This window comes from Leptosomus discolor, chromosome 19, assembly GCF_034619465.1.
Source record: "Leptosomus discolor isolate bLepDis1 chromosome 19, bLepDis1.hap2, whole genome shotgun sequence".
NCBI lineage: Eukaryota > Metazoa > Chordata > Aves > Leptosomiformes > Leptosomidae > Leptosomus > Leptosomus discolor.
The window spans coordinates 12690589-12712960 of record NC_141409.1 but is presented as its reverse complement, the minus strand read 5'-3'; the positions used below and the strand labels follow the sequence as shown (position 1 = coordinate 12712960).

The 22372-nt window shown below is 44.8% G+C and overlaps 1 protein-coding gene across 1 annotated transcript in view; it reads right to left on the bottom strand.

Moving 5' to 3' along the window:
• Window positions 1-22372, bottom strand: part of CRB2 (crumbs cell polarity complex component 2) — a 70861-nt gene that overhangs the window by 9186 nt on the left and 39303 nt on the right. The window contains exons 2-7 of the mRNA XM_086475642.1: window positions 17102-17803; window positions 14348-14543; window positions 13688-13827; window positions 13044-13226; window positions 11965-12078; window positions 324-1271 (exon numbers count right to left, since the gene is read on the bottom strand). Coding sequence (XP_086331768.1) covers window positions 324-1271; window positions 11965-12078; window positions 13044-13226; window positions 13688-13827; window positions 14348-14543; window positions 17102-17803 — 2283 coding nt within the window. The remainder of the gene's footprint in view (window positions 1-323; window positions 1272-11964; window positions 12079-13043; window positions 13227-13687; window positions 13828-14347; window positions 14544-17101; window positions 17804-22372) is intronic.

Genomic DNA, 22372 nt, shown 5'->3' with positions numbered 1-22372 from the left:
CTCAACTCAAAAGCTCAAGATCAACTTTTCACAGTAAAACAACTTCCCTGCCCTCCTGCATTCACACAGATCTGACACAAAGTCAGAGCCTCTGGCTCAACAAGGAGTGAAACACCTACGCCACAAGACTGACAATCGTTCCTGCAGGAGCAAGTGACAGAAAAAAAGCTCAGTGTGAATTTTATTCACAGAGGGTTTTGCTTTTGTTTTCTCACTGGCCAAGTAGAAAGCGCTGCCTCCAGAGCTGGCATCAATGCTTATCCAGCACCTCTGAAGCACCAACTGGCAGAGGAGCTGGCAGATGTAAACCACGTGGCACTTACCGTACGAGCAAGCTGGGCCTCCGTAAGGCCTAGAACAGTCGCACCTGAAGGTTGCCCAAAGGTCCACACAGAGCCCTTCGTGCAAGCAGGGCTGGGAGAGGCACCACTCCGTCCGGTCACAGCCCCGCTTCACTGGGGAGGACTCGCCCACAGGCAGATCCAGCGGGAGCACAGCTTCAGCGTCCACCTGGAAGTCCTCCAGGCAGCCGACGAAGCCTTGCTGGCTCTGTGTGTTGTTGGCCATGGGATCATCAGCACCTCCAACATACATGTTCAGGAAGGCATGTGGGATCAAAGCAGTGCCGTGTAGGACAGGAGAGCTCTGCAGACAGACACCTGCATCACAAGAGTCATGCCAGAGCCTGAGCTGCACAGTGCTGTGCAGAACAACTTCAACTTTATGCCACTGGCCATCATCAAGTCTCAGCCCCTCCAGGAGCAGCGTGTACCCAACATCCTCCCTCTTCAGTCCCGCATGCAGAATGCCACCAAAGAGCTCCAGGAACAAGTATTCAGCTTCATGGCCTCGGTAAAAAAGGATAGCGCTGGGCAAGGTGGTTCTGAACCGGAGGGACACGCTGGCAAGCTGATCTCCTGCTACGTCCCTCCTGCTCTGATTGTTCACGGGCAGCTCAATGAGGAGATACCCTCTGGAAGCAAAGGAAAACGTTGTTGGTGTTGAGCATGTGGCATCATAGAAACCAGGCTGGCACTGGCACACGTGGCCGTGGCTCTCAGCTTGGTAGGTTGGGATGCACAAGGCCTCATTTTGGCAGTCGTGCGTCTGGCACCCAGTGAGCTTGACAGAGCAGTTCTTCCCTCCCCAAATAACGCCATCCTGGCTAGGAGCACAGTGGCAGGTATAGTCAGCAATGCCATCCTCACAGACAGCTCCATTCTTGCAGGGACCCTCCTCACACTCATTGATGTTAACAGCACATTCCACACCTGCGAAAGAGATTTAGAAACGGGATCTCACTGCAGGGGATTGTGACTCCCTTCCCCAGAGCAAGCCTGCCAGGCACGGACCGCCCTCCCCAGCACTGCTGCCCTCTGAGCCGTTCTCTTGAGGAAACCGAAAAACCAAGAGCTGCCAGCAAGAAGCCCCACGCTCACCACAGAGCAGCCTACCACCGACACGAGAGCCAGAAGAACATTCCTGTGTGCTGTGCTGCCAGAGGGTGCACAGAAGGTGCTGTTTATCGAGCTTTGGCCAGTCAGCTACATCATCCAACAGACTACTGTCCTCTCCCAGACAATCTCAAACACCACAGGTAATCACCAGGCAGAGGATATTAAAGGGACAAAACAGCACAGAATGGTTTTGTGCTTCTTTCATAATAGATTTGGGATGTTGAAACTCAGATTAAGTCTGTAGGTCTGACTGAAGCATGTTCCAGGCACCACTGCTGCAGACGGCATTAAAAGGGGAAGTTACTGGAAAGCCTCAGTTAAGAAAATTCAAATTCCCAGATGACCCTGGTAAAACACTCACAAAACTCAATTCCTTACCAAACCACAAACAAAACAAGCTCCACAGCCATTCTGCCATACTTGCACTAAGCTGATTTTAGTTCTGTCCAGCCCTGCAGAAGGGAACCGGGTAAAAAGTACCGCATTGCAGCTCATCTGCCTAGTCAAGGCACACATATCCCAACAGGGCTCAAGTAAATTACAAGACATTACACTCAAATCTGGTTAATGAAAATCTTCTGTCATTTTCCTGAGCATCTCCAGACTGACAGAAGAGCCCTTCTGAACCAGTTCACTTTATCTAGCCCATAACATCGGTTTTCGCTAATCTTCAGAGACAGTCACACAGATAAACCAAGCATGGATTATCCCAATCTAATAGCATTACACGCTGAATCTAGCCAGCAAGCACAACGAGGACAGCAGAAAGAAAAAGAAGGAATTCACACACAAAGGAGGGGAATCAAAACACAAAAAGACATTTGTAAAGAAAAGCCACTAGACAGAATGTGCATGTCAAAGAGATTAGAGAGTTGCCTGAGGGAAAGAGATGAGGGGAGTCGGGGCATTAGGAGCACTGGAGCTGGACTTGATGTGTGATTAAAAAAAAAAAAAAAATCCAAACCAACTTAGCGAAGATAAAGGCTTCTTGAACATATGTGTTGATAGTTTGTCCCCCTCACGCCCCAGCAATGCCTCACAGGCAGTCGTGCACACTGCTGTCTAACCACGTTGCTCTTCCCAGACCCAGCGGTCGGTTGCTGTTAGCAGTGCTATCTCTGCAGACAGGCGAAGACTCAACACCAGCTTCCAGCTCCAAAGTGTCGGTTTGTGTCAGTGCAGGGACATAACACGTATGGAGCTCTGAGAAGCACTGAAAGAGAAATGGAAGGCTCTGGTAATTCTACACTTTCAAGCTATGCTAGAGCTGTTCCGTAGGCAGCATTACCTCGGATTCCTCTAGGGCATAGCTCTCTACTGATGTAAACTAGAAGAGAACTGCTCTGTGTAGTGCCCATGGAAAAGCACCGAATTTGGCCAATAATGTCTGCCTTGAAGAGGAGCTCAGCTGATGGGCAGACGCAGAGCTGCTGATACGACCTCAGCACAGCCTTTCTTCTGTAGCTATTAATGCTGGGATTGCTCAGCACACAGAACCTTTACCTGTAAAGCAAGCGAAAGCAAGGGGGGTTGGAAGCTCTGAATTCTGTTTCAGAGCAGCAAGGATAGAATTAAGATTTCGGCACAAAGCTACAGCCACACCTGAAGGATAGGTGTTGGTCATCTCTGGGCCCGGAGAATCCCAGTCTGGGAGAAGATGGGAAGACTTCAACTGGAATTAAGAAAAATCAGTAGAGCAGTAGAACTATGTGGAGTGGGGTTTTTGAGCTATTAGTGGATCGGAGGGCTCTCAAAACTGTCAGAAGCAAGTTGCAGTCAGATTTAAGTAGAGAGGCTGTTGAATGGTGTCAAAAAGACAGATCTGGTATAGTCCCAAATCCTTGAGATGCTGCTCATTTCAGATCAGAGCTGTTGCTATTTACCAGGGCAATGAGGAGAAGATAGCATTGGTTCGGATAACAAAAGGAGAGATGCTGTGAATTTCTGCGGTTTTGAGCAGGCTGGAAGGCAGGGTCGAGAGCCCCATTTTTCCCGTATCACATTCCCAGCTGGACCACGTCTCCTGGGGCCATCGGGCTCTCCCCACGGAGCAGCAGCAGGGACACCTGCCTCGGCTGGCTCCCAGCCCCCCGGCTGACACCTGTGGGGTGAGTGCTTCACACCAGGTGGCAAATTAGTCCCTGCGGTGAGTGCACAACCCCGGGCTGGTGGCTAATTAAACACCAAGCTTTCCCATGGGATGCAGCTGGCTTGATTTCTTCGATTATTTGTTTGAAATGGGTGAAAAGAATAAGCTGACACTTCACGTCTTTACACACTGCTGTCTAACCTCACAGCTTACAAACAGGCAAAGGAAATGCTCGGCAGCAGAAAGACAGGAGGGCAGCTTTTCCTAGAGGAACCAAAACCAGAAGCATCATCTTTACCGCTGTCACTGTCTCTGCCAGCAAACAGCCAGCCTTCGCAGGGCTAAAGCAGGAAAGGAAAGGGCCTCTCAAACAACACCTCATGTATTTTTGCCCTCCTAGAAGCCAGTGCAGTGCCAGATTTTAATACTGAGCCGTTTTTAAAACAAACCGATAACAGAGGAGACCGTGCCCGAGTCCTAAAAATGTGCCTCACAACAATTCTTTCCTGGAAGTCACCATCACCCCTTTCTGAAGTTACCCAGCGCAACATCACTCACTGCTCATACGCCTCGCAGTGACTTCATCAGCCAGCTGTCCTGCCCTCTCTCCTCCTCTATTATCACCAGTGGTTTTTGTCAACTGTTTTTGAATGTCTCCCGTTTGTCAAATTCTTCAGTTACACCAAAACAAGGCAGAAGGAGATTCCTGGGGTATATCACTTTCTAGATGCTGATTTCAGTGCAGCAGACAGGTCCGTAATTTGAGGTTTTGGCTGCAGATGACAGAGTGTAAATGAAGAAGGGGATGCCAGCAAAATAAAGGAACTTTTCCCTTCTTCAGAAAAAATAAGACTTTTGCCATAGGCCATTACAGCATCCAGAAGCACAGATCGTTTCCTGGATATCCATTATTCCAATCTTCTCCAAGACATGGACGGTTGTGTCTTTGCAAACCCACGGGAAAGTGGATATCAAGAAGTTCAAAACTCATTTGTTTCTCTAAGAGAAGCATAGGCATCCCTTTTCAGGTACATTTTAAAAAAAAAAGAAAAGGGGGGAATGACTCCATTTGACAAAAACAAGTTACTCTTAGGTAGTCTTCTTTGTTCCCTCTCAATTTCTTAGCTCAAATGTTTACTATTATTTGAACTATCAATAGTAAGAGCAATGTTGCCAATCTGACTCATTACATCATTAGGAGACTTTAAAATGTTTAATGAGTTTCTTATCGAGTTAAAGACTAACAAACACAAAACAGTGGAACTTGTTATCTGAAAATCAGAAAGTGTTATTTGAAAGGCTGCTATCTGGAGACAAGCATTTTCAGACATTCCAGTTAATTTAGCAGTGTTTAAGCTAACAGTCCCAAACTAATAAGCCCCAGAGGTTGGGTCAGAAACAGACACTCAGAAGTCGCTGAGCTTTAACGACCCGCAGCATTTTCAAATACAAATCTATTTGCTGGATTCTGAAGTGTTACCACAGTAGAGCAGCCTTGTTTCATAGATGCACGTGTTATGAAAATCCACACAGCTCACCATTCCCCGAATGAAGGTAATGATTTACTGACCGCTATTAATAAGCAGATCATTGTACACAGTGTTAAGAGTCATACACTTCAACAGATACACAATACATTAAAAGAATAAGCCCACATCAAGAGAGATATTCTACTTTAGCTGTCATATACCAAAAAAACTTGAAGGACGAGGTCTATTCATGGGCCCAATCTCAAAACATGCAAGTTCAGTGGGGCTTCCTGGCCAGCACCGGCTTGCCCTCTCCTGTAAGACAGCTGAATTCCTAGCAACCTCTCCCTGGTGCATCCTAATTAGGGTTTGTATTATTATTATCAAAAGAAAAAAGGAGGGGAGGGAGAGAGGGGGGAGAGAGAGAATTAGCCACAACAAATGGACCCCGACACAATTATATTTGCACAATTACTGCCATTTCCATGGCAACACACTGCTTTGACCTCTCTCCCACCGTGCACTACTACTCAAGGAGATGGTGGGGGAGGAGGTGGAGAAAGGCACAGGCCAGCAAAGGGTTTGTCCTCCGAGTTAAAACAAGAACTACTTCCCAATAAAGAGTTTCCAATCATTAAAGGAAAATTGGGAAAACATCTGTAAAAAGCAAAACTAACTTTTCCAGAACTAAGAGGGAGCCATCTGTGTGTTTACACCTGACTACAAAACAAGGACCCGTGCCCTGGAGCACCCCGGATTTGACGACTGCACAGAGCGAGGCAGAACCGCAGCAGAGATGCACACAGAGCGTGCTGACAGCTCCGCATTCATCTTGAGGCAACAAGGAAATTCCTTGCCCTAAAGTTTCCAAAACAAAACTTTAGGTCTCTTCAAAATAAAAACATTCTTCCTTTCTACTCAATTCTTGTTCCTTCTCATGCCTCCAGCTACCACGAATCGCACAGCCAGTCCCTGCCCGGGGCAGGCACGCAAACATTCAGGACACACTGCAATTACTGTATAGATCTCATTACCTGCCAGCAGAACAATTCCCTTCAGGATCACGCCAATCAGCACAGATTTCATGGCCGACTCCTTGTGGACATTTGTGACAGTAAAGGGAAAAAAAAAATGGGGGCGAACGGGGCGGAGAGGGGGGGAGGAATGACAAAAAAAAAGGCTGGACTGAAACAGCAGAATGTGTGTAAGCGCTCCCTGATGCCAGTCAGACAAAAAGGGATTGGAGATGAAACTCGCCGGTATGGAAGAGCCCTGCGCTGGAGCGCGGTCTAATCCAGCCCTGCTCTGACCCTCCCCAGCTGGCCTCTGTCAGCGCTGACATGCAGAATGCGAGCTCCCAGCGTACTCCCGCTCGCTGCTTACAGTAATACCCTGCAGTACCCACAGCATTAGCTCCAACAGCAGAAAGTCAAGAGACAATCTCTTGCCCTTGCCGCCTCCCAGGTGAATCTGCCAAATTCCACGAACAAGACCAAAATAGCAGTTTTTCTTTTTATAGGCTAAGCGAAAAAGCTGCATTTCCACCGCTGTGAACACCCAAACTACAGGAATAAGGAGAATTCCAAACGCCCAGGGCAACCTGCTGTACATGCAGTACTGCCTTACAGTCGGGGACCAGCCCTTCACGCCGTTGACTTCCTCCATGTGCCCTATCCTGTGCATTTGCAAGCACAAGCATTTCCACTCTGTAATATTCACGAAGAAAAGTCTCAAGTTTTAACTACCACGACCTGTTTCTCTGAAGTAGAAGTGAATGGAAGGAAATGCCCTGCATTATGCTGACTGCACTGCTTCAAACGTGTGACTGCAGAATCAAAACTCCCTCTTTCCTCATTAGCAACCTTACAAAATTAGCTGGTGCAGTCTCTTTTTTTTTTTCTTTGTGGTTCTGGGCTTATCTTTTTTCTTTTCTTTTTTTTTTTAAATGTCATTACTTTCATATGGTAAAGTTCCTGAAGGCAGAATTGTACTTTCATGTTGTAAGGAGCACAGAGAAGGTTCTTATTTCTGTGAAGAAACGTTATCTGGGAGCTTTTCCCCAAACTTGGAGTCTCTGTTAGTAACAATGTCAGGTGCAAGCAAACAAGAACTCCCACACGTTAAGAGTTTGGAATTTACATTAGCAGTATCACTTTAAGATATTGAAAGAAAGCATTCCACCAACTCTTGTAGGTATTTTACTTTCTTCATTTCACTCAATCCAAACATGCCAGTCAGTTTGATGAATATTTTAAGTGGGAAGGATATGGTGAGTGTTTGTTTGGAGTCAACACTCCTCAGATAGTCACATCTGGGCCCCATGCACACACAGACCTATCCCAGCACAGATTTTAAATACTATCTTTATTAGCCAGTATGACCCTTCTGTTACTGTTCAAGAGAAAACAAATGGGCAGCTTATGTCCATTCAACTGCCTACTGCAACCATAAAGTGTAACAACTGTGAAAACTGGAGAATGTTAAATGCCTTTAAAAAGATCCATATTCTGATTTATACACCCGCACACGTATCTATTTACATACACACACAGAGTCTCTCTGAACACTGCAAACTGGAAATTATATTGTACACAAATCCATGTAGCCTAAGTCAGCACAGATTCTGCTCCCCCACTAGGCACTATGTCTTTTCAGATTCATTACCTGAAATATTGCTAATTAGAAACTGCGATTGCTTCTTTTCCCAGGATCAGTTTAAGGAGCTCTCTTAGATTAGTTTAAGGATCTCTTAGAGAGACAGATGGAGGATGAAGAATACACAGTCATGACAATTCTAAACAGTACATATATATATATGCAAGATAAAATACTTAAATAAGACTTCTTATAAGCCAAAATGGTGTAAAATTTAACATTTGTTTTAAGCTACACACAACCGGGAGTAACTGCTTAGGTTCTTTGAAACGGGAGGATTCTGAAGAAATTAAGAGGATCAGATGATTCATTTTCTAGAGGTTTTAATTCCCTGTTCTTACAGACTGGCAATCATGCAAGTTACAAGATTCAGTCATGGGGTTTAAATTCAGAGAATTATTTTGTTATTTGTAAAACTTCTTGGAGGAGGTCAAGATAAGAACACTAGTATGTCAGAGGGTTCTTAACAGAAAAATGTCACAAAATGGAGAGTGAACTTTGGATAGAAATTCCCAAATTTCACACATGTTCTTTAGATAAGATTAGCAACTTCCTCACTGCGGGAAGTAAGTGTTGGTAGATGAGTCCCAGAAATTTAGGACTTTCTTTCCATGCTTCAGAGACGCCCATCCCAGTTTTCAAGAGCTAGCCTTCCAGAAAGGAAAAAGGAAGAGGGAGGGAAAAAAAGGAAAAAGGAAGAGGGAGGGAAAAAAAGGAAAAAGGAAGAGGGAGGGAAAAAAAGGAAAAAGGAAGAGGGAGAGAAAAAAAGGAAAAGAAAAAAAAAAAGACTCTCGGAAGTCTTTGACCACGGTGAGCTGGCATATCTCGAGCTGTCCGCAGTTCGAAGGTCTATGCAAAGGCTAGTTCAAACCAAACTGTGCAGTCACAAGCATCAGAATGTCAGAGCACCCTTTGGATCAGAACTCACCCGACACCCAGACACCAGCAGGATCTAGACTGCGCGCTCTTGTGGCATCCTGATCAGAGGAGGAGAAAGTCAAGAGGTCTGATTAACCATGGAGCTATGATCCAGGCGGGAGATGCAATGTGGAGCAGAAGGGAAGCAGAGGGGGTGTCTCCCGAAGCGTTCCCAACTCCCTTCAGCTACATGTACGGAAAGGCATTCTGTTGAAGGGGTAACAGTCCTCTGATCTCTTTACTACCTTAACCTTTTAGCTGCCCCTTCTGTACGGGCTACATCTCTAAAACAAATCTGACATCAAGAAACACCTGCACAAGAAATTAAATCTATCCAAAGGTGGTTAGAAGGAAGAAGCATCTCCCATTTACTCCATGACCCACGACCCAGGAATTCAAGCCTATTTGATCTGGGCTAGCATTCTGACAGAGCACCCATTTAGAGCTAGCTACACAGAAGGCATCCTACTTCTTAAGGACAATGACAAAGACGTTATGGCTGAACAAAGTAAAATGGTCAATAGGCACTTCAGTTATACTGAGACACATTCACAATCACAATCCCTCTCAAATTTACCACCACATCACCTTCTGATTTCTCATGAAAGTAGAAGCATTCCTCAGCCATGTGCAAAAAAGCGCAGAATTTTACCAGGATCACAGGGTACCACTGCCAAGGGATGTCTGCATTTGAAATGATGGTGCTCTTCCCCTCTCATTGAGGCTGACCAATGCCACAGCGCTGTGCCTTAGGACACTGCCTTTCTAAAGACAAACTTAGCAGGAGTGGAAATATGAGTGGAAGTGCTCAGGCCATTTAAAAGTTTTTAAAGAACAAATGAGCCAAATTCCACTTAACTGATTACATTCTTACAGGTTAAAAAATCTGTTCCCACTCCAAATGGAGACAGATACCTGTCTTTTTCATGTCCTTGTCTAAACTATTGCCTAGTACATATGTGATGGACTGAAACCATTCCTATGAATAAATAAATAATTTTTTTTCCTAAAAGACAGGCTTTTGCCAATACGCTGCTTTTTCTTGATCACAGCTGACATCATTTCCAAGACCCTGCAAGATTAATTCTCCTTCTCACTTCATTTAGTACCCATGCAGTCTTTTGATGCATACTTCTCACATCCTCTCGGGGTACATCCTCTACTAAAGCACAAACTGACGCACTGAACAGACCCTTCAGGACCTATTATGTGCTCCTCTCAGGAATGAGGCACCGCTTTTGCAACAACTACATTTCAGAGAGAGCTGGCTCATCTCCCCGCACTGCTGTAGCCCGAGACTGCACTGAGGCAGTTAATTTGCAAAGAAGGAATTTCTCCTGACTCACATTGTTATCCCAACACTCCCCAAATTCCTCAGACTGAAAAAAAAAAAAAAAATAATACAGAAAGAACCCCCTGCTGCCCCAAGAAAGCATTCTTCATCAGAGTAGCAAGTTCACTTTAATCAGCGGAGGCAGCTTAAACCCAAGTTCATGGCAGATCTAAGCTGCCATAGAAATGTGTTTTTGAAGAGAAACATTATGGGAAGCTTCACAAAGTTGTTCTGTGATCCTAATATGAAGTAATAAGCTGTTTACCCAGCATGACTGTACTGGGATTAATTGACAAAGGAGGGGAGATTAATTGCTATTATTTCCCTGTCAGCTTCACTCCTCCACATGCACTCAGTGATCTCACAGGCTGCTCCCAGCCTTTCACTGTGTTAATGTGTCAGAACTACCTCAGCTGAGACAAAGTCCTTTGCCAAAAGCAATATCCAGAAGAGCAACCTGCTTCTAATCCCCTTCAAGTACTAATGAACCCAAATTTGATGCAACAGAATGAACTCTAGCACTCCTTTGCCCATCATCCTGTGTTTCTGTCAGCTTCTCTGCCCATGAGCATGCTAAGAACTGGAAAGGATTAAACAGATCTGCAGTCTGGCAAAGCACAATGAAATTCTGAACTCTGTGAGGGTGCTGGAGCACTGATGGAGGAAAAGGGAACAAGGCACATAGGTGTGTGGGAATTCTGACAAGTAGGATAAACTTTAAACCATCTCTTTGCACAAGATCTCAGTTCATGAGTACAGCCTTGTAACTACCCAAGAAAGTAGCAATAAAGAGCTTAGATAAAAGCCTGTTTTCAAAGATCTCACCTACAAAAGTAAATTGGTTTTGGCCTAGCCTAAATTAGGAATCCAAAGCAAATGAGACAGGCCAGAAAACCCTGCAAAGAATTCAGCCCAGTTACAGAAGGTGTTAACTAGGAGTTCATCGGAGATTCTGGGAATGAAAGTACCTGTGTAATGGGTCCTCCCAGGAAAGAGCGGGACAGAGTTACACCAACATAGCTCAACCACTATAACCACAGAAGGAAAACGGAAAACTTTGCCATGCAATAAAAGCCTAAGACAGCCTCTGGAATGCTGCTACCTGCTGTTGCAAGAAGTTAAAGGTTTTCTTCTGGCTTCAAGTTTTTCTTTTTCCCACGAGATGGCAGCCTAGTAACACTGCGGAAAGGTTACATCCACCTCCAAAATACATAATTACAAGATTGTGGTGGGGACCACCTTTCTTATAAACTACTTTTTGGTGTTAAATTGCTCAAAACAGAGCGTACACGTGGAATTTAAAGTTGCAGAGGACTGAGAACGAATATTTTGAACTAAGATCAGGTTTGGTATCAGTTAGCAGTGTACCTTCCCAAGAGCCTTGATGTGCAATATTCACTATCACCTAGCTTCTCAGCTAGAAAACTGAGACCCATTAGGGTCAGGCAGGGCATTTGTGTAAGAATCCAGACTCCCCATTCCCTTGTAAACAGAGAAGACTTCATCTGCTCACCACACAAAGACCTTTTGACCTCCCAACATAGCAGATTACCCCCTTCAGCCAAAAATTGCTGGCTCTTATCATCCAGGGGTGTTAGGGAATGGAGGTGTTTTACAGATCCAATCAGCTACAGTCAGTAGCTTGTGACAACTAGAATGTTAAGCATCCGTTTTTTATCTGAAGGCTGGTTTTGTTCACCTTCATAGTACATGTACAAAAAAGCCCACAGTTCCCGCAGTGGACTTTCACTCCAGGATACAGATCCCCTAGATACTCTGATCTTAGACTCTTCTACATAGTTGACCTTATGTCTCAAAATCTAGTTCATAGCCTGTCAACTTACTTGACCAAAATCACGTAGCTTTCCCATGGCATTTGAGTCCTGAATTGCAGACAGCCTGCTGCACCACCACCACACTCCTCACAGTTCCTCTCAGTCCTCCTCAGCAGCCTGGGGTACCCAGCACTGGAACCCAGTCCAGCAGCTCAGCGTTAGTTAACCAGAAGGGCCTGATTCCAGCCACCCCCTTCACCAACATTACCTGAGTAACCTGGGAGGCAATGACAAAGGAAGCCGTTAACATGGTCCACGCAGAGCCCTCCATTCTGACACGGCTGGGACTCACACTCATCAACGTTAGTAAAGCAGGTCTCCCCTTTGAAGTGAAAACACAAGTAGGCATCTTAAGTGCACACATGCATCAGCCAAGGAAAGAATCTGAATTACAACTGCATACATAATTTTTTGCGCTTCTTTTCTGTCATCTAAAAATGCAAAATAATTCCTCGAACCACAGCATGGCTCGCCAGATGCTCTGGCAAATAGATACTATCACTGAAACAATTAGGGAGAATGAAGTAGAAAAAGGTCAAATGATTTTCCAGTGTCATGAAAGGGAGCAGTGGCAGGATCAGAACTTCTGAACCATTCCCATCTGTGCAACAGTGGGACAAAATCTCATTTTTCTCTCTCTCAAAAAAAAAAAGTATTATTGTTTAGCCCCTCCTACCAGGGAATTTCCCCAGCTGTTAAATCCAGCCTTTTATACATATCTATAAACCAGGGAAAGGGCGATACTTCAGCTGAACATCCACAGAGCTTCCAACTCCAAGAGCAAGATATCAAGAAGCTCCTCCTCTCCTACCCACTCTGATGGTAGCTGCTGTCATGAGAGTGGCCTCATCAAGGAAACACCTAGAATAGTTATCTGGGACTCCAGGGAATTAGTTTTCTCTGATGAGGAATTTCACAGATACCCTGTAGGGATGAACTCTGCCATATGCATGAGAGGCTGACAAAGAGAAACCACCTTGGCATCTGCATAGCCAGAGGGCGTTCATCAAAGCACTTGGAAAACGCACAGGCTGTTGCCTCAGCCTTGAGGCAGGCTTGCTGGCCAGAGAACCACGCTCAGACAGCTTCTGCAATCTAGTCATACGCTGAGAACAGAAGCACATTCCTGGTGCATCAGGCTGTCAGCCCCTCTGAGGCTGTCGGCCCCTCTGAAGTACCAACACTTCAGTGATTCTTGTTGCACAGGAAACATTGCTCCGTTCCTACCACTCAAACCACGCAGCATCCATAGGTGCAGACAGGATGAATATTTGCTGCATAGCTCACCTGCAAAACCCGGCTGGCACCAACAGAGAAAACCAGCTGCTTGGCTGTAGCTGAAATTACTGGGGAAGTCAGGTCGTGTCCCATAATAGGCTTGGTTGGATCGCTCAAAGCATACACCTCCGTTGTGACACGGATCTGTCGCACACTCATCCACATCCTCTTCACAGTGCTGCCCTGTGTAACCTGCCAGGAGATATCTGTGTCAACATCAGGCACAATTTCACTGGAACTAGTCTCCCAAATATTATGGCTGCCTTGAAGGTGAGAATAAGACCCAGAAGACACGGCAGCTCATCTAGTAGAGAGTCCAAAGGGCCTCCACTTTCTCCGATATGTCAAACACAGGAGCCAAGTAATCAATTTGCAGGAAAGCATTACCTCATGATAGAGAAACACATGATGGAAAAGGCAGAAAATTTTACGGTTGAGAATCAGGGTACATTTCCCAGCAACGAGGTCAATTAGATTTTGGGATGGCCTGTAAAGGGAGCAGTGGCAGCCTCACTGTTTCAGACAATGAAAAATCACACTGGACCAGGCAGTACGATCATTAATTCTTGACTTCTTCAATGTGGCCATTTACCACGCCCTCTCCATCGCAGTGTGCCTACATGCCAGCACAGCAAAACAGACTTCTCACCCACCTGGCCAGCAGGCACAGCTGTAGTTTTTGATTCCCTCCACGCATGTGGCACTGTTCAAACAGGGTTCAGAGGCACACTCCAGGATATCCAACTCACAGTGGTCCCCCTCGAAGCCTGTGTCACTGCAGTCACAACGGTAGCTATGGGGCAACAAAACAGAGCAACGCATACACTCTTAATTCGACTGCAAAGCCCCGCACGAGGAAAGAGCAAATGGAGCTAAGTGTCAGTCCTCACACCCACTTGTGGGGCAGAGGAAAAAGACAGTTCCATCTGCATGAACAGGCCACACTAATGACAGACAACCCTCAGCAGCCCCCAAGTTCACTCACACCTTACCTGTGAAAGGGTAAATTCAGACACACAGGTACGTTCTCAGCAGTTGCCTCTGCTGTTCCTGCTCTGCAAATCACTTCCCTTTATATCTGGTGTGTCAGCTGGAAGCACTAACAGGAATCTTTTCCTACCTTCCTTTACGCATCCTAGGCATTCTGCTACTGGGACGGGCCTTCTTACTTATTGCCATAAATCACTCAGTTACTGCCACTGGGACCACTGGGGCGTACACCTAACTAAATCCAGTTCCCCGCCCCGATTTCTACTCTAATTTTCACAGGTCAGCCCTGGTATCTAACGGCCCAAACAACACTGATTTCCCACCTGTTAATGAGGTCATGACACGTCCCGTTGTTCTGGCATGGCTGGCTCACACATTCGTTGATGTCCACCTCACAGTGAATTCCTTGGTAACCTGGTGCACAGGTGCAGGTGTAGAACCCAACGTGATCATTGCACAAGGCCCCATTCTGGCAAGGGTCTGAATCACACTCATCTATTTCAGCATCACAGTTCATACCTTTGTTACAAAACAGAGAAATATCTGTGTTACGAATCCAGAAAAGTATATCTGAGCTGCCTGGACTTCTCAGCTGGAATTGCAAAAGCCATGTTATCAAGTTAAACTGGCTAGCATAGCGATCTGTTCCGATTTTGCCCTAAGAGTATTGGGAGCTCACGAACAGCAAATTAGGACCTTGAATTCTTATTTGCAAACAAAATTATTTTGTCTAGACTTTTGGATTTTAGTCTTCTATCAAAATTAGAAATGGTTTCCAGTATTTACAAAGCTTTAGCCTCTTTCATTCAGGTTTGCTGAAATAGCCAATCTCTCAGCACTTCACAAAGAACATCCATTTTCTGAGTAAGGCAGAAAATCTTGATCTTACATTCAGTTCTTAAAAATCTAACGATAGCTGTTTTGGTTTGGGATCCTTTGAGGGCAGGGAGGACAGGGATGGGCAGAGAAGAATCACACTGCTAGTCAGTGTTAATTAAACTGTTACACGTGACACAGCTCTTACAGTTTTAGTTAGACATGGTACTCTTCACTTGTGTTGCGTTGCTATTAATCAGATCCAGTGTTCTACATCAGAGGCAGTTGCATTTTGGGTATGGGAAAAGTGATCTCTACCTGCTTCTCCAAAACACTGTTCCATTTGTTTAAATAATATTTGTAACTTGCCTTGAGATACCTAGGAAAAAAGCATTAAAGCAGTGCAAAACGCTAATTATAGTGCTATTAGACATTAGTAAGTAATTTTATTATGAAATGCTATTAAAAATTAGGTGTCAGCTCCAATACTACTAGTCAAGAATAACAGCAAGTCTCTCATTTTTAGTCCAAAGTCTCAACTTCCCCTGACAGAATAAGACCTCCTGTGCAACTTCTATGCAACTATCCTACCATACTATATTCCACCTCTTTGAGTTGTCCATGGCCTGGCATCACCCCCAAACCTTAGTCATTACAGTGGCACCTGCCAATCCATCTAATCTCCTCTTGTCGGCAAAGGCTCACCACACAGTGGACACATCCTAATCCTGACGGAATGTGGGCCCCCTAATCTGCTGGTTCAAACCCGTCAATACCCACACAAAACTTCCTTCACCCAAATTCCAGCCGCAAGCACCAGGAAACAACCTGTCTTTGCTAGCCAATGGTGCTAGAACCTCTGGATGAAGCGTGAGATCATAAAGTAAAGCCTCATATTTGACACCAGAACAACTTGGAGCACAACAGACTTCTCCAGCTGCCTGGGTCATTTTATCACTTCCTTGGCAGGGGAATCCCACAATCCAGAATTGAGAATTCAGCATAAAGATAAGAAACAAACTGATTTGCAAAGACAGAATTATGCTTGATACAGAAATTCTGCTTTTTTTCTCCTTCATCTCTGTTCATTTTTATCAGAGAGTGAGTCAGCATCAGAGACTGCATTCCTGATGTTGTAACTTCTCCTCATTCCACCAGTAATCAGCAGCATTCCTTCATAGCAACCTAGCTCTTTAAACACTTCAGTCTGTGACAACGAGGAAGGCTGAGAAAGTTCATGTGCTAGGTGGTACCAGGCAGACGTGGGCGCAGTACAGTTGCATTCCACTCTGATAAGCAGGGCTGGAGAGAGGAGAACCCCCCACTGCCTCCCTCACAGATAACTCACAGGTGCAGATTACTCCCTCAGTCACCATTAGCACAGATGCATTAAAAAAAAAAAAAAACAAAAAAAAACCCCAAAAAACAAAACAAGAGAGAAGATACTCATGTCACATGTCAAAAAACCTTCACTGGAAGAGAAAGAATTGGAAAAGAAATCTCCAACTAAAAGCCTCTTTGTTCCAAAGAGACTACTTCCCTCAGAGAAATCCTGCAGGACAGGACAAAGAACTACAGGCCAGATAGGCAGAGATAAGTTATACCTGGAAACACCAAATATACATCTCAGAATCACAGAATATTTGGGCTGGAAGGGACCTTTGAAGGCCATCTAGTCCAACCCCTGTGCAGTGAGCAGGGACATCTTTAGCTGGATCAGGTTGCTCAGAGCCCTGTCCAACCTGGCCTTGAATGTTTCTAGGGATGGGGCTTCTACCACCGCTCTGGGCAGCCTGTGCCAGCATTTCACCACCCTCATCATAAAAAATTTCTTCCTTTCTCTAGTGTAAATGTACCCTCATTTCCTGATAATAAATCTTGTCTTGTATATCTCCCTTAATTTTGTACTGAGAGCTAATCACATCTACTTTGTGCCTAGCACTCAAGTCCCAGACAGTCCACCCACTTCCACTCGTAGATCCACGTCTCTCAACATCCACACCATCCATGGAAATCAAAGCCCCAACTATTGCCCGGATGCCGCCACGACAAGCCCTACACCATTATTCGCATGCAGTACCAAACACTCCAGAAAGATGAGCTGTGCAACACAGATTTAGTCTCACAGCTGTAAAACCACAGCTTCTCAGGACAGCTACTAACACTACGAGACGCAGCAGCAGCAGGAGGCATATTGTGGAAGTACACGAACAGCAAGACGTAACCCAACCACCCGGCCTGTACATGAGCATGAAAGGTACCTGTGTAGCCGGGGACGCACTTGCACAAATAGTGATCCATCTCATTCAGGCAGGTGCCATTGTTTTTACAGGGCCGGGACGCACACTCGTTGATGTCTATTTCACAGTTGTATCCTTGGAACCCAGGCACACAGAAACAGCTATACTCATTCACCCTGTCTCGGCAGATGGCTCCGTTCTGGCAGGGGTTGGAGGCGCACTCATCAAGGTTGTCTCTGCAGTTGGCCCCGGTGAAGCCAGGCTGGCAGATGCAGGTATAGTCCCCAGGACCCTCGACACATGTCCCGTTATTTAGGCAGGGGTGGCTAGAGCACACAGAGCTTTCTGTTTGGCAGCCTTCTCCATTCAGTCCTGTTTGGCATTTACAGGTGTATCCATTTACACTATCTACACATTCAAAACGAGGATCTTTACAAGGGTTGCTCTCACACTCATTAATATTAACGTTACAATCAATACCTGTGAAGCCAGGCATACAGGTGCATTCATATTCCAGGAGTCCTGGAGTCCCGTTGCAAATCCTATGGGCAGGACACTCATGCTTAACGCACGCATCATAGAGGTGTTCACAGTTTATGCCCATGTAGGCTACCGGCTCCATGGGGCAGGTACACTGGTAACCCACTTCCAAATCCTTACAGCTCCCGCCATTTTCACATGGGGATGAGGAACAGCTGCCATCATTTTCAGAGTATGAAGTTCCTGTTGAGAAAAGAGACTTTGTTAGTCAACATTCGTAGCCCTAAAGAAGAAAATTCTTCTGCTGATTACCACGTACAACTCAAGAGATTGCCCACCCACATTCCACACTACAAGGGGCTTTTCTAGCCATTAGCTGAGAAGGATGCTGGAGAATCAAACATTTACTATAAAGAAGACAACACAACATGCCTTCATACTGTGGCAATCGGGAACTTCTTCCTGTCAGGTGACTAGATGTCTGTTTGTTAGGAGGCACTCACAAACCAGCTGTTTCACTTGTGCTTATTCATCCCAGAGTCACTTTGAGAGCAGTGAAACATATCACCTTAATTCCATTCACAAGATGAACTTTCTGTAAAATTCAATGACCCCTTTCACCAGTAAGGCACAGGACTTGTGCTTGGAAATCTAGAGAGGCAGGCATTATGTTTTAAGATATTGGCTGTGGCTCTTAATGTCCCAGCTGCTCCTTCTGGGGATTTGAAGTTGCTGCCATAAACATTCCAACCCAAACTCCAAACCAGCACATTTCACACAGTCTCCGAATACATCGAGAAGCTCAGAGTTTGATAACCACCGGCCAGGCACCCTCTCCCCACAGGTTAGTCAGGTAAATGTACACAACAGTGAAATTTTTAGGGGTTAGAACAGCAAAGAAAAGCAGAGATTGATGAGATTCACTGTACTAGTGGCATTTTAGATCCAAACTCTTAGTATCTGCAGAGCCAAAACACCAGTCTAATGTCCAGATACCAGCAACTAATGTTAAGACCAGATTCCCCTAAATCTGACAGCATTCGGATGTGATCAATTTATTCACACCCAGCCACACCACCTTGCTGTCCCCAAAACGGCAGTGTTTAAAAAGCTTTTGCCCCATTAAGCAATTCCACCATCCAGGAATGTGATGGGACATGCCCATGGGACTGCAAATTCATATAAACGAGATTATACAGGATATATGATATATTAAAAAAAAAAAACAAACAAACAAACCCCCAAAAAATTTCAATGTAGGTATTTGGGAATGGAGCAGAATGAAAGAATAGGAGGAATCCTCATTTCATTTCCAAAAGAAATTTCAGATTCACTTTGTGAAACATTCTGGTCAAAGGGCAGAATAGCCCAAGGGACCTTAGATAGTTGCCTTGATATTAGAATTAGGATATATGCCCTGCACTCAATGACACAATTATACACTTTCCAAAGGAAAAAAAAAAAATAGTAAAAAGGGACAAACAGAGAACTTCTCCCTTCACAAAGACAGCAGTCATTAGCCCCTCATCCCACTGCCGCTTTCTGATATCAGTGTTTGGTTCTGCTCCACGCCAGGATACACAGGAGAGAAGCCCTGGGGTAGCGATACCCCAAACTGATTCCTCCGTAAGTGTTATGAAACATCCAAACTTGGAAGTAACTCTGCAAACAACTATAGAGCAGATGTGTTGAAAATGTCTATGAAAAACGGCCACAAAGCAGCGGTAAAGCTCATTAAATAGCAAATGGTATCTGAGAAGTAGCTGCTGCTTCTGGTGAGCCCTGACTTTGCCTAGCATTGGAAGCCAAGCCATCCCTAGCATTTAACCCTGGGTTTAGATGCCACGGTGTAAGCAGCTCTGCCCTTTTTGCTGCCTTCTGTATGGAACGGTGGGGCCAGCTGGCAACAGGAATCAGTCTCTGGGAAATCCCACAAAACTGCAGGTGGAGAGCGGGCAGTTACTCTGACACTACCCACAGCTCACCACCCTTGGCCCTCGCTGCACTACTGCTAGTTGGGAAACGTTGTTTTAACGTGCCATGCTCCGTGCTAAGGATCTGCCAGGATCACACACCACAGCATCGCTTCGCAGCTGACCTTACACATTCTCTCATTCATGCCATCGTTATCCCAGCCCATTTTTGGTCATGTTTGCCTTGCTCTGGTGCACCTTCTACACACCCAGTAGTTAATCTGTGTCAGTTGTTTTCTATCAACTCACTGCCCCATCAGCTCCTCGGTCTCTTTTGTACCTGAAGGTGGAGGCATCTGACTTCAGGGCCTGAAAGGGATTTATAGGAGACTCTGGTTTACAAAAGCCTGCCCCTGCCCTGACCTCCCTCAAATTCCTCCCACCAAAAGACTGTAGTGTTTCTAAGTCTTCTTTTAAGAGGCAGTGTTGATGGGGGAGGGAGGGTGCTCAGGGATTTAGACAGCCCTTTTCTCTTCCCAGCAGCATCTCTGCTGCCCACCCCTCCATTCCTCTCTCATGTGATGCTGGGGAGAGTTGCTGAGCATTGCACTGTCCAGCAATCTCATTATTCTGCCATCAACCCTTTTATTCTCAGATTCCCAGTCAGGCAGAAAACAAGGATGACGGAATCTGCCTGGAATCTCTGTAGCAATTAGAGTGGGAGCCCAGGAAACTATTCGCAAAAGAGCTTTTCCAGGCAGGAGATATGAGCCTTTGTACGCTTAATGAGTAACCAGCCCCAGCCTGCACTTTCCACAGGCCAGGAGCACGGGCTATGATAAAAAACCCAAGTCCACTGCATGTTCAGAACAACTTCTCTGATTTGCAGATGACTCCATCTACAAATAAATTCACATTTCAACAGAATCACCTAGTGTAGACAGGCTGAAGTCATTTCAAAGGCTACATGCGTAGTTTTTGGCTTCCATTCCAAGTATACTGTCTAAATGCTTCTTGCAAATAAAGATAAACATCAAATCCCTTTGCCATTTCCTGTCTTTTCCAAAGTTCTTTCACAAGACAGACATACCTTTTTGTACCTTCTCTACTTTGGTTCACCATATGACTGCAATGCTCCATAATCTGTGTTAGTCAGTAATGCCTGCCCATTACAAAAAGATTTGGTGACAATATATGGTCCCATAGTCACACACAAACCTGCAGACACAGCAGGGCTGAACTACAGACAGATACCAAGTCAAGAAACACAAAGCTTCACTAAGAAGTCAAAAAGCCCTCTTGGCTTACCAAAAAAGAGCAGTATAATGATAGTGAGAACTCCAGTCTTCTCGGAACTCACTATGACCGTGAACAGCAGCAGAGGTTAACTAGTTACATGCACTTGTAATCTGTGGTAACTAGTTATGTATGGGACTGCACAGAGAAAAGCTGAACTCCTGTATTGCTACTGTACCAGTTTTAGCTGTTTTCTATCACCAAATATTACCTTAGTTATGTGTAAAAGTGATTACTTCAGCAGGACCTCATTTTGGAGGAAAATGTTCCTTTTTTGGAGCAAACATCCTGAAGTAACATGGCATTGCTCACAAGGCATGCATGGAGCAGGCCGAGAAGACTGCAGCGTAAATCACAAGAAATGAAACAATACCTAAATAACTTCAAATTGTTCTGTGAACTGCAGGTTGCAGAAAATTACCCACGTGTTTGCCCTACTCAGTAGAGATTACAGGCGTATTAACAAGACTAACTCCAAGATTATATCATACACTCCCCTGGATATAGCATGCTTGTACTAACACTGGAGTATTTCCCAAGGACAAAACATGCCCCTGAGTAAATACTGTATAAATCTAATATTCATTCAGTGGCAGTGCCAAACTTCTGGCTAAATAATTCCACAGATGAGACACTAATTCAAAACAGAATTCGTTACAAAGTGATGTCAGAAAGAGGGATTTCAGCAGTGAGAAGCAAGTACAACACTTGTGACATCACCAGGAAGTTAAACACAGAGTCTGCAAGAGTTCGGTGTGTTAATGGGTATCAAAGACTTAGACTACCACCTAGCTTGAGGAAGAACACATCTGACATTTTTAGCTCTGGTTTTGTTATTTTCATCCGTCAGTTCTAGGGCATACACTACATTTTGGAACAGATTATTATATGAATGTGAATAACATATGAATATGCACAAAATGCTCATAAGCATAACTAATAAATTAGTTTTCCCTGCTGCACAATATACCAACCATGAAAACATGTAATTCAGACTATGCTTTTTCATGAAAATGGTGAAAATCAGGTCAAAGAAGTTGCTGAATAACAAGAGTTTATAGTTTTCCACAAAAGTAGTTGTTGCTGGATTAACAATGACATTCAGGATTTTTTCCTTTACGTTTCACAAGAAGAACATGAATCATTGATCTTTGTAAGCGAAAAAAACCATTTAAAAATGTATTACAGTCAACCTGCAACCCTACTCTGAAAGGAAACTGGAGAAGACTACAGTTTCTTTGAAGAATATGTTCCAGGCATTTAGGGGTGGATTAGGAGGAACTTCAAAGGCTAAGCAAATCGCATATAAAGCATTCATTTAGCTCTGTCAGGGCAGGTCTGGTTTTACACTTTAAAGGTAGCTGACAAAGATTTTCCCTAAAAGATGAGGTTTGTGACCTTTTCTATCACTTTAAGGCAAACAAGTTGCACTACCAGGCTTTGTTTTAATAACTGGCTTTAATAATTTTATATTTATACCTTTACTAAACGATCCTGTCAAAGGGTAGTCCCAACAGCACATCTTCTAGCCATAAAAAGATAAATCAGAAATTAATGAGATGCTGGGCAACCCAAGATCCCCCTGGTAGTAGTTCTCTGTCTC